An 11,436-nucleotide genomic window follows, 5' to 3' on the forward strand; every position below is an offset into this window, starting at 1 on the left:
TAGCCTGGTCTACCTAGTGAGTTCCAAGCCAGCCATGGCTACATGAGAACCTGTCTGAAAAAGAAGGAAAAGCAAACAGATTGACTGGACTTAGGTGTCTTTCTTCTACAGGGGCCACAGAAACCTGGATAGCTAACCACACTTAGCTCTGTGTGCAAGTCTGCCCTTGATTGCCCAATGGCCCTCTCCCGTTCCTACCACTATACATGTGACAAGAGAAATAACCAGGCCCATCTGTCCCTGACTTAGGAAAGACAGCTGCTGAGCCTCCCCCACAAATAACTCTGCTGGCCTTCTCTTTCTTGACTTGGCCCTGGCTCCAGCTCGGGTGCTTTCTCCTCAGTGCCTGCCTGCCCACAGTCTCTGTCCTTAGGGATCTCCTGGCCTGACCTTGCGCTCTCTCTCCCCTTGTTCCGTCTGCTCTGAAGATGGGCTGTCCACTAAGGAGTATGGCCCAGATCCCGGAATTCTCTAGTTCAATCAGAAAAGATGCCTCCTAAGATTAGGAAGCCCTGTGCTGGGATGGTGGGAAGAATGGTGGGGGTGGAGGAGATGGGGAGGCAGGACTAGGGAAGCAGGACAAAGGGGAGGAAAAGAGTGATCCTTTGGATGAAGGAGCAGGGTGGGAAAGCCAGGTGATGGTTGGATTAATTTGTGAACAGGTTACAAGGGAGAGGTTATTACTCTACTTGGTGCAGGGAGCACGTCCTCATTCTGGCTTGGTCCCTGTCCCTGGGAACTCCAGAAAGAGAAGAGACCCTAGAAGGGAACTAGGAATACAGCCAGAGTGAAGGAAGGAGGGTCTTAGGCTGGGAAGATCGTTGTTTTTTCAAAGACAAGTCCTCATCCTCCAGCGGCCCATCCTGCCCATGATTGGTACAGGCCGGAGGCCCAGCCTCTGCCCTTTCACTTAGCCCGAGGCTCCGGTCTCGGGATGGATACCACCTCCTGGTCCCGCCACAGGGGTGGCCGCAAGGAGTGTGTGTGGGGGTGTCGAAGCCCGCCTCTCCTCCCCCTCTTTGCGCCCCCGGTTCCTCCCTTCCCCCTGCCCACTCCGCTCCCCCCTCCTCCAATCCCTCCCTCCTCCCCTGCCGGGTCCCAGCTTGTCCCCCTCCCCCACTCGCGATCCGGACGCCGCTGCTGGGCCGGACCCCCCGGGCTCAGCCGGGCTTCTTGCGGAGCCGCCGCCGCGCCCCGTTTGCTGAGGAGGAGGCCCCGGGCCGGGACTCCTGGCGCGGGCATAAAACCGGCCGGAGCCGTCGCCGAGGGCACTACAGCGGCGTACGGCCCGGGTCAGTACCCAGCCGCCCGAGCTCTCCCGCCCCTCCCGGCCGGGAGCGGACTAGGCGACTGCGAGACGAGCCCCTTGCCACTGCCCCCCTCCTGGCCCCGACCCCCTCCCGCCGGCCCGCCTCCGGTCCGGCCCTACTCCCTCTCCTGCTCCCTCCTCCCGCCCGCCTCCCCAGCTGTCCGCTCCGCGTCATGCCGAGCCTCCCGGCCCCGCCGGCCCCGCGGCTGCTCCTCGGGCTGCTGCTCCTCGGCTCGCGGCCGGCCGATGGCAATGGCCCAGAGTCCCCCGCGCTGCCCATCCGTTCCGAGAAGGAGCCGCTGCCTGTTCGGGGAGCGGCAGGTAGGTGGGCGCCAGGGGTGAGGCGCGGGCGGGGAGTCTGGCTCTGGGCAAGTCTGCACCCACCGGGAGAGGGCCCCGGGCGCAGGTGGCTCGGCGCAGCGGGAGGGCGGGAGGGATAAGCAGAGGCGGCGGGGCGCAACGGTGCCAAGGGACCCAGGGCCTGGCGGGCAGAGCCCGGAGCAGGCATTACGGCACGAGCAACCGGACAGCGGCCGCCAGCCAAGCCCGTCCCCACAGGCTGCTCCTTCGGCGGGAAGGTCTATGCCTTGGACGAGACGTGGCACCCGGACCTGGGGGAGCCTTTTGGGGTGATGCGCTGCGTGCTGTGCGCCTGTGAAGCGGTGAGTGGATACCGCAGCTGCCCGCCCTACCCTAGAGGGTAGCGGAACGCTGGCGCCCTAAGCCGTAGTAGACTCGGAGATGCTCAGGGGAAGGCTGGTCCTCAAATCCGGGGAAACCCCTTTCAAGTCTGCGGTGTTGACAGTTATTGATCGCCCACCATGCGACTGGCTTTTAGCCAACTTCCCCCTTCCCATTACAACCTTGCTAGATAAATGGCATTATTAGCTTTACTTTGCAGAGTTAAGAGATCTTAAGAAACTTGTCCAGGGCCGTGTAACTTGTAAATAGCGGAGTTGACTGATTCCAGCAGAGGAACTTATCCTGGTGTCTGATGGTTGCACGTTACACTCACTTAATTTCCCTGTGTTCTCTGCCATCAGCCTCAGTGGGCTCGCCGTGGGAGGGGCCCTGGCAGGGTCAGCTGCAAGAACATCAAACCCCAGTGCCCCACCCTGGCCTGCAGGCAGCCGCGCCAGCTGCCAGGACACTGCTGCCAGACCTGCCCGCAGGGTGAGGCCCGCTGTACGCCGTGTTAGGGAGGGTGGAAGTCTCAACATTAGGTTTTGTGCGGCTTGGATCGCAGAGGAGGACTGGCCCCTCTGGTACCCTGCTGAAGCTAGTGGTCTTATTCCTTACCCCTGACTCAGAGCGCAGCAATTTGGACCGACAGCCAGCTGGCCTAGTCTTCGAGTATCCTAGGGACCCAGAGCACCGCAGTTACAGCGATCGAGGGGACCCCGGCGCTGGGGAGAGAACACGTGCTGATGGCCACACGGGTAGGTTGGGGTGGAGGTGGGCCTGATGGAGTTTGGGGCCAGCAGCAAGGGATGACAGTACTCAGGCCATCTTCTCTTCTCACAGATTTTGTGGCGCTGCTGACAGGACCAAGGTCGCAGGCGGTAGCTCGCGCTCGAGTCTCTCTCCTGCGCTCAAGTCTTCGCTTCTCTATCTCCTACCAGCGGTGAGACCAGGGAAAGAGCAGCGAGCAGCGGCTAGTAGCAGTGAATGGGGGCGGGAAAGGGGAGACTGCAGGCTCTGGATCCAGTTTCACTGGACCTTTCTTCACAGGCTGGACCGCCCCAGCAGGGTTCGGTTCACAGATCCCACGGGCAACATCCTGTTTGAACACCCTGCTGCCCCCACCCAGGATGGCCTGGTGAGAGTGCTTATCCAAAACAGGCACTTGCTGAGAGCATGCTTTGCATTGCCTCCTTTGGTTCTCACAACACCCCGGTGGGAGAAAAGCCCTGACATTATGATGCCCATTTTACAGAGGAGGGAATTGAGGCTCAGAATAGCAGAATGTGATTTGTTCAAGGTCATTTGGCTAGTAAGTGGTAAGCCAGGACTTGAACTCAAGGATCCTGGGTCCTTCATAGGAGGGTCTTTGATCTCCCTTCCATACCCCCCCTCACCAGGACTGGGCCTGCCTCTTAGCTGGCTTGTCCAGCATAGTGACTGTAGACTTTCTTGTCCCTATGCTGTAGGTTTGTGGGGTGTGGCGGGCAGTGCCTCGGCTGTCTCAGAGGCTCCTGAGGGCAGAACAGCTGCATGTAGCCCTTGTGACACCCACTCACCTTTCAGGAGAAGTCTGGGGGCCTCTCATTTGGCAAGGTGCTCTGGCTGCAGGTAGGGGGAGTGAGCAGTTCCCAGACAGAAAGGGCTGAGCCTTGTCTATCCCAGGGGTGGGTGGACTGGAGAGGCTCCTCTGATGGCTGTCATGTCCTCCATTCCCCAGAGACCTTCAGTGCCATCCTTACTCTGGAAGGCCCACAGCATCGGGGTGTTGGGGGCATAGCCCTGCTCACCCTCAGTGATACAGAAGACTCCTTGCATTTTTTGCTGCTCTTCCGGGGTCTGCTGGGACCCAGGGATGAAGGTGAGCAGTGGAGAAGGCATTCATGAGAGTTTAGGGGAGGATCTCAACTTTCAGAAATGCTCACTTGTACAGCTCTTGCAGGCCCAGCCCAGGTCCCCCTGAGGCTTCAGATTCTCCACCAGGGACAGCCACTTCGAGAGCTCCAGGCCAACACCTCAGCTGAGGTAAGGGAAGGCCTGGGTTTTGCAGCTGCTTGCTTTGGCCTCTTGTTGTTGCCCACCACATTCTGCACTGTTCCCAGGAGCCAGGTTTTGCTGAGGTGCTGCCCAGCCTTACAGACCAAGAGATGGAGTGGCTGGTACTGGGGGAGCTGCAGATGGTCCTAGAGAGGGCAGGTGGGCCAGAGCTACGCATCAGTGGATACATTACCACCAGGCAGAGCTGTGATGGTGAGGCAGGGTGGGGCTCGGCGCTGTGGGTACACACAACTCAGAGGCATAAGCATGTGCTAAAGAAACGGTCAAAGAAGATGTGGGAGAGAGTTCCTGGGGGTTCTGGGTGTGGGCAAGCCCGCTGCCAACTGTCTTGCCCTCCTGCAGTCCTTCAAAGCGTCCTTTGTGGGGCTGATGCCCTGATCCCAGTCCAGACGGGTGCTGCTGGCTCAGCCAGCTTCATACTGCTAGGAAATGGCTCCCTGATCTATCAGGTAAGAGTCAGAGGCTATAGGAGGTAGGGAGGGCAGCAGGGCAGAGCCTTGGCCTGCAGGGGGAAAGGCCCTAGATCTTGGCTGGCAATCCAATTGCCCTCCCCCCAACCCTGCCCACCAGGTGCAAGTAGTAGGTACAGGTAGCGAGGTGGTGGCCATGACACTCGAGACCAAGCCTCAGCGGAAGAACCAGCGCACTGTCCTGTGCCACATGGCTGGACTCCAGCTGGGAGGACACATGGTGAGGGCCCCAGGCAGAGTTGTGCCAGGGCTGCCAATACATGGGCTGCGGGAAGCCAGGTTGGTTGAATAGGGGTGAGCAGTATTGTTCACACACTCATGGGCTCCCTCAGTGAGTCCTTTATCCACTTGACACATTTTAGTAAACCTTAGGTGGGGACCCTGCCCTCATTCTCAGCAAGTTCACAGTTAAAGGAGACATCAGCCAGGGAGAACCTTGCAGTAGATGTGTTGTTACTTTGGAGTATTTGTGTCAGGTGTTGTACTGGTTGCTTTATTTATGTATTTTTTTTTTTGACCTTCACAGAACCCTTCGGTAGGTGAGGAAGTAAAGACTCAATGATAAGCAAGCAGTCTAGGAAGTGGCAGAGGAGGGCCTTGAAACTTGACCCACAGAGTTCTCGTCCAGCATTATTGGCATGAGGAAGGATATATGTGTGTAGTAGAGGCATAAAACATGGAAAGCTGAGAGGCCTCATCCTTCTTTGACCCCTAGGCTGTGGGTATCTGCTCTGGCCTGGGTGCCCGAGGGGCTCATATGCTGCTACAGAATGAGCTGTTCCTGAATATTGGCACCAAGGACTTCCCAGATGGAGAGCTTCGGGGGCATGTGACTGCCCTGTCCTACAGTGGGCATAGTGCCCGCTATGACAGTGAGTGCTTCAGGGTCCAGCTGCCCTTCTGTATCCTCTGCCCTGTCACCCAAACATCTAAGGAATAGTGCCAGGGAACCAGAGCCTTGTGTCCTCTTCCTCCTGAGTTCTGGCTGACATTTGGGGGGGGCACATGGGGTGCTGCTGCTGGCCAGCCCTCCCTTCGTCGTTACACGAAGAATCTAAAACTTGCTGTTCCCCAGGCCCTAGGTTTGTGGACAGTGTCTTCCAAGTCTGTGGCGGGAGATGCAGAGAGTAAGAGCTTACTCTCCTCACCTGTCATCTCTCATGTGTTTGGATTCAGGATTGCCGGTACCTCTGGCAGGGGCTCTAGTGCTGCCCCCGGTGAGGAGTCAGGCAGCAGGTCATGCCTGGCTCTCCCTGGATACACACTGCCACTTACACTATGAGGTTCTACTGGCTGGGCTTGGTGGCTCAGAGCAAGGCACTGTCACTGCCCATCTCCTCGGGCCGCCTGGGATGCCTGGGCCCCAGCGGCTACTGAAGGGATTCTATGGCTCAGAGGTAAGGGCATAGAGATAGGAAGAAGCTTGGACATTTTCTGCTCTTTAGCTGTGTGGACTCTTTAGCTGAAAGGGCAGGCCCCTGGTATAGAGTGGGCATGGCCTCAGGTGTCTGTCAAGCCTAGGTATAAATGGATCTCAGCCTTTGTCGTGTATGCATCTTCTTTTCTGTGTCCTCTGTCCTAAATGATCCCTAGGATAGAGGTCCTGAGTCTTTAGAGAAGTAGATGGGCTGCTGTGGACTTGGAGTCAGAGAGACCTGGCCTCCAGTTTAGAGATTTTAATCTCTTGGATGTTTTTTTCACCTGCAAACTGGGGACAGCAGGCTTTGTCCTATAGTGCCTTGTGGGGCTGGGGAGGTGTCTCAGGGGTGTGACTGCTCTTCTGGAGGACCCAGTTTCAGTTCCCAGCACCCATGTGGTAGCTCACAACCATCTGTTACTCCAGCTCTAGGGAATCCAATGCCCTCTTCTGACCTCTGTGGGCACCAGGCCATAAACCGTTCATATGCATAAAATAAAATGATACAAAACCCTAGAGTGCCTTGTTTCTTTTCCTCACTTTGTCTGTCTGCAGGCTCAGGGTGTGGTCAAAGACCTGGAGCCCGTGTTGCTTCGGCACCTGGCACAGGGCACTGCCTCCCTGTTGATCACCACCAAGGGTAGCCCCAGAGGAGAACTCCGTGGGCAGGTATGTGGGGATGGTGCAGTTGCTGTGTTCTCCGATCACTAGGCGCTAGTATTAAATTCTAGCTAGTGAAAAAAATGAAGGCACACAGGTGCATAAGAAGGCTGGCAGCCTACCACCCTGGCTTTGTAACTGGGGTGAGTGCTGAAGTGAATAGTCTATGTCTGGGCACTCTGTCAACTACCAGCAATGGTTGTTAGAGATGCGACGGGGAGCCCCAGGTCAGCCTCAGTTTCCCTGTCTTCGCAGGTGCGCCTTGCCAGTCAGTGTGAGGCGGGAGGCCTGCGCCTGGCCTCAGACGGAATGCGGATGCCGGTGGCTCCGAATGGAGACCCAGCTGTAGCACCTAAGTTGCCTGCTGGGCCTGGCCCTGAAGCCCCAGCCAAACATGGCAGCCCTGGGAGGCCCCGAGACCCTGACACATGCTTCTTCGAGGGGCAGCAGCGTCCCCATGGGGCTCGCTGGTCCCCCAACTATGACCCACTCTGCTCACTCTGTACCTGCCAGGTAGGATGTCTGGGTAGGGCACAGTTGGCCTCAGGGTCTGGAGCAAGGGGTCCAGTACACCTTCAAAGCCTCAGCCCCTCTCTACAGAGACGGACAGTGATCTGTGATCCTATAGTATGCCCACCACCAAGCTGCCCCAACCCGGTGCAGGCTCTGGACCAGTGCTGTCCTGTGTGTCCAGGTGAATGTCCTGCAGGGGAGGAAAGGTAGTGGAGGGGTATCCACAGGAGAGGAGTGTTCCAGGGTGGGAAGCAGGGGCCACTCCACCTCACCCTCTCTTTCTTCCACAGAGAAGCAACGCAGCAGAGATTTTCCTGGTCTACCAAACCAGGAACCAGGAGAGGGTGAGCTGGGAGGGCGGATCCAGGGGTAAAAAGATCCAAAAAAGCTTTTGGGTTGGGGCAAGGGGGCAACAGACTGTGTGTCTGGGGGAAGCTGAGGTATATAGGTTCTAAGCACACCTGATAGCCCTTATTAGTGTTTACTGGCTCTTGGCTTAGGCTGGTGTGGGACTGGCCTGAGCCTTGGTGGTGGGTGATGTACTAATGGCAGCTGGGTACTCTTCCCCACCAGGCTGTTACTTTGATGGTGACCGGAGCTGGAGGGCAGCCGGTACCCGGTGGCATCCTGTTGTGCCCCCATTTGGCTTGATTAAGTGTGCTGTCTGCACCTGCAAGGTATGGCTACATAATCTTTTCTGGTATCATAACCTGGCTGGCTCTTCAGAGGGGGCATGCCTAGAGAGCAAAGCACACCTTTGATGAGAGGCCTGAGGATGGTATTGTGATGAGGTGTTCCTTGGGTTTTGAGAACAGATTTATTGTAGGAGAGGGTGAAAGGCTGACAGGTACATATGTGGTTGTGCCAGCTGATTGGCTTCACGTGACCCTTGGTGCTTTCTGAATTTCCCCCAAGCTTCTCTTTCCTTTCCTGTGGACAAACATGGCACACTGCCTTATGAGATACAATGAGGATTTGCATTTGGGTTAGAAGGCAAACTTAGGCCTCTGAGTAAAAGGCTGCACGTGTATTTCACCTGAGGTTGGGAAAAAGAGAGAGAAGGATTTGACTCCCTATTGCTGACACCCTTTCTCAATGGATGCCTACAGGGGACCACTGGAGAGGTGCACTGTGAGAAGGTGCAGTGTCCTCGCTTGGCCTGTGCTCAGCCTGTCCGTGCCAACCCCACTGACTGTTGCAAACAGTGTCCAGGTGAGATGCTTGGGGTTGGGTTGGCCCTGACCTGTTTGGGGTGTGTGATAGGGGCAGGAGAGGAGCTTCTCATTGACCAAGCTTATGGTGGGGATGTATAAGCATGCAAAGTAAGGTTAACAGGGTTCCAGTCCCATTAATCCAGCTATCTATCTACCTACCCACCCATTCATCCATGCATCCATCTACCTATCCAGCCATCCCTTTACCCATCCGTCCATCCATCCATCCACCTACCTTCTGTGTACCCATCCATCAATCCATCCATCTATCCAGCCATCTGTCTACTCAGCTACCCTCCATCCATCATCATCTATCCACTCCATCTGTAATTCATCCATCCATTCACTCAATCATCTCTCATCCATCCATCCATCCGTCCATCTGTCCATCCAATTTACTGCCTACCAAGTACCAGAAACTATTATTTGATAGGGATTCAAAGAGAAGTTAGTTAGTTGACCCTTCCAGGCTGACTTTGTCTTTTCTTTCCTAACAGTAGGGTCAGGGGTCCTTGCCAATCTGGGAGACCCCATGCAGGCTGATGGGCCTCGGGGGTGTCGCTTTGCTGGGCAGTGGTTCCCAGAGAATCAGAGCTGGCACCCATCAGTGCCCCCCTTTGGGGAGATGAGCTGTATTACTTGCAGATGTGGGGTAAGTGGGGGACTTGCATGAGGATTATGCCTGGAGATGGCTTTTCCCGAAGAGGCTGAAGACTATAGTGTCCTGTGAGGAACCTCAGCATTTCTCCTCCCTGCACCAGGCAGGGGTACCCCACTGTGAGCGGGATGATTGTTCCTTGTCACTGTCCTGTGGCTCAGGGAAGGAAAGTCGATGCTGTTCCCACTGCGCAGCCCAAAGCTGTAAGTGAAGGAAGCTGCAGCAGCGACTGTGGGCTGGCTGTATGGTAGCTGGGAGGGAGGGTTACCCCTGTGGAAGCGAGGACTATGGCCTCATCCCAGCCCACCCCTCCAGGCTTGTCACTTATTGCCATTTCTTTACAAATCGGATTAAGCGACTAGACGGCAGTTATGCCGGTAGTCTGTGCTGACTTGCTTGGACAATTTGGGCCTTTCTGGGACTAGAGCAGAAATGTTCTGCCCAGCCCCCATGCCTTCCTCCAGGCCACCCTGCTCCACTTCTCTTTCAACATTCACTCCCTTCTGTGTTCAGCAGCCTCTGGGACTAGAACCCTTCCGGAGATGGAGAAAGAAGCCGAAAGCTCCTAGGGAGCGTCTGGAAAGCCATGTGACCAAGAGGACTGGGCCTGAGCTGGGCGAAGGAGGGGTGCTGAGGACCTTGACTCTCCTGTGGGAAGCCCAGTGCCTTTAGTGCCTCTGTTCTGCTTCTTCTCCTCCCTACTACCTCTGGGAGCCACAGCTTTACAAGGGGAAGAACTGCTGGGTCAGACAAGGCCCAATCCATGCTAGCTCCTGCCCCATTACTCTCTTGGCCTCTGCCCTAGAAGCCTAACCCTTTTCTTCTGTACATAATGCCATGGCTTATAGGGATTTTTAATTTATCCTCACTCAGCGCCAAGGGTTCCCTCACACCATTCCTGCTGCCCCTGAGCTGAGCAGAGTCATTATTAGAGATTTTTGTATTTATTAAAACATTTTTCTTTTTCAGTCTTTGCATTTGTTAGGCTCTTTGTGGCCATGAGTGGGCACAGTGGAAAGAGATCTGAAAGTAGGAAGTAAGAGAGGAGCCCTGGGCCCACATCCCTTTGACCCTGAGAGCTGACGGGGCGTAAGGAATAGCAGTTATATGGCATGTCTAGGCTCCATAAAGGGAGTTGGGATTGTCCATCAAGGGGTTGGAGTACCAAGAGCCCAGGTAACCTCAAATTGAGTTTCCCATAGGTGGCATTTTTGCTGATGCCATATTATCTGAAGCTGCTCAAGAAAGAAACAAAGTGCCCCAGCCTCTATTCTTTGTCTAAAGTGAGGTCCATATTTTTCTTCCTGAGAACAGCTGTCTGCTGACCAATTCAGGGGCAAGCCCAGATCAGAGTGAACTGAGCTCGACCCTGATCTTGTTAAAACCGAGCTCATCTTGAGATAAAGGGCTATGTGGGCAGAACAACATGAGATACCTTCATTTACTTTTCCCCATTTCCCCTCATCCCTGCTGCCAGGAACCAGACACTCCTTCAAGCCCCTAGAGAAACAAGGGCAAAATGCTAGAAATCACACACACTCGCATGTGGGAATAATGCAGGATAAATCTGGTAGGGTGGAGGGAAGGAGAAGTCACAGCTGCTGGTGTTAGGCCCACTCAAAGTGTAGCTAACAGACACCATCTTAGCCCTTCAAAGCATCAAGTTCTAGTTCTACAGTTATTTCACTGAGGTAATTTGCTTCAATGTACTCTGCTTCCTTTTTGTAAGTCAGGTATCTTCCTCATAGAATGCAACCATAGCACATCCATTGTACAGCCCAGGACCAGGCAAGTATTTGTTAGAAAAAGAGCTCTAGTTGCAGTGGACCTTGGCTGGAATAAGACAAGAGACGGACTTGTATTTGGCAGGACATCTGCGGAGGGGCTAGGCTGAGGATGAAGGGTTGATAATGATGGGGGTGGCTGGCCTGGGCCAGAGCCTTGGCTGTTGCAGTTGGGGGATCATGAGGACCAGACAGAGATGAGAAGACAGAAGGAATCAATGGGTTTCAACATAGGCTGAGCATGAGGTGTCTCATGTTGGGAGATATGACTGCCACCATACTGTCCTTACCAGTGAGGGAGCTTTGAGTTAGGGGAACTTGGTGGCTGTAGGAGACAGGGCCCTGCCCACCATCTTTAGCTTTAGAGACCCAGAGTGGCTTCAGAGCAGGCCTCAGGACACCCACTGAGCAAATGTGTGGACAGAGTGGATGCAGGCTGTGGGCTGTTCTTTCTACATAGAAGCGGCTGGAATACCGTTCCCATCCTAGACTTCATTTCAGCCCAAGCCAAGCCCTAGGGAAATGGGATAGGACCTGAGAAGTTCAGCCCTGTGGGGTGGGGTCTCTTCAAAGTCCTGACATCCAGAGACCTCAAGAGGGCACCCCATGCACTCCATGTAAGCAGCTGCATGGTGCTGGAGGCCTTCCTTTCTCTTAAGGAAACCAAACTAA

The 11,436-nt window shown here is 55.4% G+C and overlaps 1 protein-coding gene across 5 annotated transcripts; it reads left to right on the forward strand.

Annotated features, from left to right (window-relative positions):
• The first annotated feature begins 607 nt into the window (after positions 1 to 607).
• Positions 608 to 9,945, forward strand: Chrd (chordin). Of its 5 annotated transcripts, XM_051191171.1 has the most exons (23): positions 881 to 1,630; positions 1,868 to 1,971; positions 2,353 to 2,482; positions 2,620 to 2,748; positions 2,834 to 2,933; positions 3,041 to 3,128; positions 3,460 to 3,601; positions 3,711 to 3,851; positions 3,933 to 4,015; positions 4,093 to 4,240; positions 4,391 to 4,497; positions 4,619 to 4,738; positions 5,234 to 5,390; positions 5,695 to 5,915; positions 6,491 to 6,604; positions 6,851 to 7,108; positions 7,196 to 7,289; positions 7,399 to 7,452; positions 7,682 to 7,785; positions 8,218 to 8,320; positions 8,820 to 8,974; positions 9,084 to 9,183; positions 9,494 to 9,945. In XM_051191171.1, exons 1-23 carry the CDS (start codon positions 1,483 to 1,485, stop codon positions 9,547 to 9,549), a joined length of 2,856 nt encoding a protein of 951 aa, XP_051047128.1. In that variant the 5' UTR covers positions 881 to 1,482; the 3' UTR covers positions 9,550 to 9,945. The 5 variants fall into 5 exon arrangements, with proteins under 5 accessions (XP_051047126.1, XP_051047127.1, XP_051047129.1 ...); XM_051191169.1 differs by having other exon boundaries at positions 608 to 1,630; positions 4,093 to 4,497; XM_051191172.1 differs by lacking the exon at positions 4,619 to 4,738 and having other exon boundaries at positions 880 to 1,630.
• Positions 9,946 to 11,436: the final 1,491 nt, after the last annotated feature.

The sequence above is a fragment of the Phodopus roborovskii genome, unplaced genomic scaffold (assembly GCF_943737965.1).
Source record: "Phodopus roborovskii unplaced genomic scaffold, PHOROB, whole genome shotgun sequence".
NCBI lineage: Eukaryota > Metazoa > Chordata > Mammalia > Rodentia > Cricetidae > Phodopus > Phodopus roborovskii.

What these genes read in the sequence shown, in the direction of transcription:
- Chrd (XM_051191169.1), top strand. Translation starts at nt 1,483, where the DNA reads ATGCCGAGCCTCCCGGCCCCGCCGGCCCCGCGGCTGCTCCTCGGGCTG. An exon ending in TGCTGTGCGCCTGTGAAGCG is followed by an intron (nt 1,972 to 2,352) that starts GTGAGTGGATAC and finishes CTCTGCCATCAG; the next exon opens with CCTCAGTGGGCTCGCCGTGG. An exon ending in CTGCCAGACCTGCCCGCAGG is followed by an intron (nt 2,483 to 2,619) that starts GTGAGGCCCGCT and finishes CCCCTGACTCAG; the next exon opens with AGCGCAGCAATTTGGACCGA.